This window comes from Alligator sinensis, unplaced genomic scaffold (genome assembly GCF_000455745.1).
Source record: "Alligator sinensis unplaced genomic scaffold, ASM45574v1 scaffold832_1, whole genome shotgun sequence".
NCBI classification, from domain to species: Eukaryota; Metazoa; Chordata; order Crocodylia; family Alligatoridae; genus Alligator; species Alligator sinensis.
Window position 1 is genome coordinate 1,284,882 of NW_005842057.1, and position 3,761 is coordinate 1,288,642.

At 36.4% G+C, this 3,761-nt stretch overlaps 1 protein-coding gene across 1 annotated transcript in view; it reads right to left on the bottom strand.

Moving 5' to 3' along the window:
• Positions 1 to 3,761, bottom strand: part of PXDN (peroxidasin) — a 149,975-nt gene that overhangs the window by 74,574 nt on the left and 71,640 nt on the right. The window contains exon 5 of the mRNA XM_006022973.3: positions 381 to 452. Within this exon, the coding sequence (XP_006023035.1) occupies positions 381 to 452 (72 nt within the window). The remainder of the gene's footprint in view (positions 1 to 380; positions 453 to 3,761) is intronic.

Below are 3,761 nucleotides of genomic sequence, written 5' to 3' on the forward strand. Positions count from 1 at the left end.
TGGACAAACCAAATGATTTATGTTTATAAAACATTAGCAATATCTCTCTGTACAACTATGATGCCAGGCAAACATCAACCACATTCTTGGGAACTAGTTTTGAGCTTGCAAAACACACTTTAAAAATACTATTGCATCATTCTCCCTAAAGTCTATTCATATTAAAAGAAATTTGGAAGGTGCTTGGCACTTCCCAGAAAGCCATCAGCACCTTATGGGATCAGGCCAACTATGCCAGCACAGTTTTATGACAGCACACACATATATACATAACCACGTAAAGCTCCACAAAAGATAACGTTGTTTCCTAGTTTCAGAATAGTGGATAGCCTCATGCAAGCTGATTCTACTGTATCACACCCTAAAATAAACAAACTTACAGTCTTTCAAGTTTTGGAAGATGGGTAAAGGATTCAGGTTCCAATGTTTCTATTTGATTAAAGTGCAGATACCTGTAAATGTATTTAAAAAAAAAAAAGCACATAAAATTTACTTGCATACTTTATAAAGTGCTTCTCATTCTGTCAAACACAACTAAATGACAACTAGACCATGGTATTGTTTTATAATTGCCTTTTGATGCCATTTGGATCATATCCTTTTACATGAAAGAAGCAAGACTTACCTAATAGGAAGGCTGGAATAATTGCTATGCTGGTATCACTAATTAGATTTTTGGAACAGATATTCATATTTCAAGTAAGCTATTACTGAAGCTAAACTTTTATTAAAACCATATATGAATAGCCTTTGTACAACAAATGAACATGAAAAAAAAATACAGGAAAAATGCATATTTATAGATATACAACAAAATACTTGCAACCTTCAGGCAGCACCAACATTTTTCATGGGTCCTACAGTCTGAGAGCCATGTAAATAACTGAGACCAGTCAAAGATGCTGTTTGAAATGTCACCTGATAAAGACCTCTACTTCCTGTAATATAACTATTTTATCAGTAACTTTTAAAACTGTGAAAGTTTTAAATCCCTGCTGCCGCAAGAAAACTTAATTTAAAATACGAACTCTCCTGCCTGGTAAATAGAAGAATTCTGTGCTAGAAAAAAATCATAATACAAAACTAGTGTCCAAGTGCTGGATCTTTCCCCACATGCCAAAAAAATAAAAAAGACAGTCAAATAGTTAATAGCATCTGGTATGTGAATGATCGCTGAAAAAAGTCATTGAGAAAAAAAGAATGACTTTACTTAAAGTCTATTAATGATTCTTCTGGACTATAAAATCTTTGGATATTATAATAATAATACTTGGTACTTATGCTAGATTTGAACCTGTAACAACTCTAATGTAAACAAAAGCCATAAGGCTGGGTTCATATTCCTTTATAAAGGTGAATTCATCATAACAAAAAGTGTGCCAGGGACAAATTACCCCAACTTCACAAATGAAACAACAAGAGGGAAAAAGCACACCTGAGCATATAGGACAGGAAATGATTTGTGCCTCTTGAATCCTTATAATGTCCAAATGTATTCACACCTCTTAAAGTTTGTTTTTTAACCAGCACCACTCTGCTTGTTTAATACACATGTGAGTATTTTTGCAATATGAAGAAGGCAGATGAGTGAGAAAGCCAGTGGTACAAAACAGTGAAATATACACCAAATTCCTCAGCATGAGGTGTGAAATTGAGGAGAAACAACCTTTCGCACAGAGAAACACTAACTGTGCTCTAGTCTCAGACAAAAGCAAAATGATCACCACATGCCAGGTATTCAGTTGAAAAGGAAGAAGAAATGGAGACCACCTCAGAAACTACCCTTATTCACAGGACTCTGGCACATACACCAACCACAGCCAGACAAGTGCCCAGCAGCCCAATGTTAATGGGCTACTGACACGAAAGAGGGCCGTCCAACCCATCATTATAAACAAGGAGAAACCATGATCCAGGAAGCAATGTCAGCAAAGGGTATATAGGAACTACATAAAAGCCACAGCTATAATACAAAAGTAAACATGACAAGAGACTTCTGAAGCCAACAAGTCCCATTTGCAACCTTCTCTCTACTAAATTGTAAAGCATTAAAAAAATAATTAAAAATACTCATACATTTGGTATTGTTAAAAGAGATGCTGTAGCCATGATGGGTCAGGAAATATGAGAGACATGGGCTGCTTGCGGACATTAAAAATAAACAAAAAACCCACACTTTATCGGAAGTAGCAGCGTGATACTTCGACCCGGTTCCTCAGCATCTGTATAGATCGGGTGCTTCAGCATTAGCATTATCAAGGCTCTTTTATCTAATAGCTGACCGACTCACTAAAGTGCCCAATCTATACAGATGTGAGGTGAGCCAGGTTCAGCTAACACGCTGCTTCTTCTGGGCACAAGCTGGGCTTGCTGCGGGAGCATGCCAAGTTTAAAGTACTGCTGATTTTTTTTTTAACGTCTAAAAGGAGCCAAAGATTCTTGTGGATGATGTCTTTTGAATACAATGCATTCTTCTTCATGTTACTACTTCTTATGTGCAAGAGGGAAAGGTTTTAAAGGCCAGAAGATTTTATGAGCTTTATGACATTATGAGTCTCTTGGGAAAGTGCTCCTTTCCCTCTTCCCAAGAAATATAACATCTTTTGAAGAGGTTTACAAGAGATGGGTCATTGAGTCAGAAACTGTACCATGTGATTGAGGTCAAAAGCTCAAAGAGCACATTCCAGATACTAAAATACTCAGTTTGATATGAATAATTTATAAACAAACCATGAGCTCAAATACATTTGAAAAGCTATTCATTATGAACCCCCCCCACAAATGAGTATAAGTCCGAATGTTTTCTCCAGCAATCCATGAATAGAGAAAGATGACAAAAGTGAAGAGGAAATTATTTGCTACAAAATATCTGACTTCCTGCCAGAAAAATCACCAAGATTACAGAACCAGTTACAAAACTCCGATTAGAAATCAGCAGTTTTGGGGTTTGACTGCAGTGTTCTGTTAGCCCCTCTATCACTTTTCATTTTCTTCTGCCTGAACCAAGAACCCATATGAACTTCTTCCTTGAGTATTCAGCTCAATTCAATTCCAAGTATGTAATGGAGTGACACACTAACAAAATGTAGCCCAAAATAAATCATAATGAAACATCCTAAAGCCATTTATGCTAGAAAATAACCTTGCAGAAACTGCTGCATTTCAGGGGATATAATCTCCTTGTTAAAAATTACCTAGTACCATTAATTTGGTATGAAAATAATATCTACTTTCTCCTTTCAACTATTAAAAAAACCCTTATATTCTTTCTTCTGAACTCTGATTTGGCTGTTAGATCAAACAATCCTGTTTGGGATAAAAGGAAAGAAAGAAAGAAACAGAGAGCATACTTTATTAACCTTGGAAAAGGGAGTGTGTAAGACGTAACTCACCCCAGGTGGCAATAACTCTATCTTGCTTAACAGCACTTATTCATCATAATCTTCTGCAGGCATGTGCTGAACAAAATGGGTTTGAAATGACCTCACAATTAGAAAGGTCAATGAGCTGCTTCTGAATGGATGAAATAACTAATCAGTGCTTGAAGAAAATCCAGAACAGCAGCAGATACGCATGTCCTTTCTCTTCACCTATTTTTACTAAATTAACACCCTTATAAAGACAGGGTAGAGAAAATCCATTTCCATTTATGTTCAGGTATTCACCTGGTGCAGCACTCTAGAAATGAAACTGAGTTAAAGATTCTGTTTTGTACTGTAGTTTGACTCTGGAGGAATATCAGTCTTAAATGGGGGGGGGGG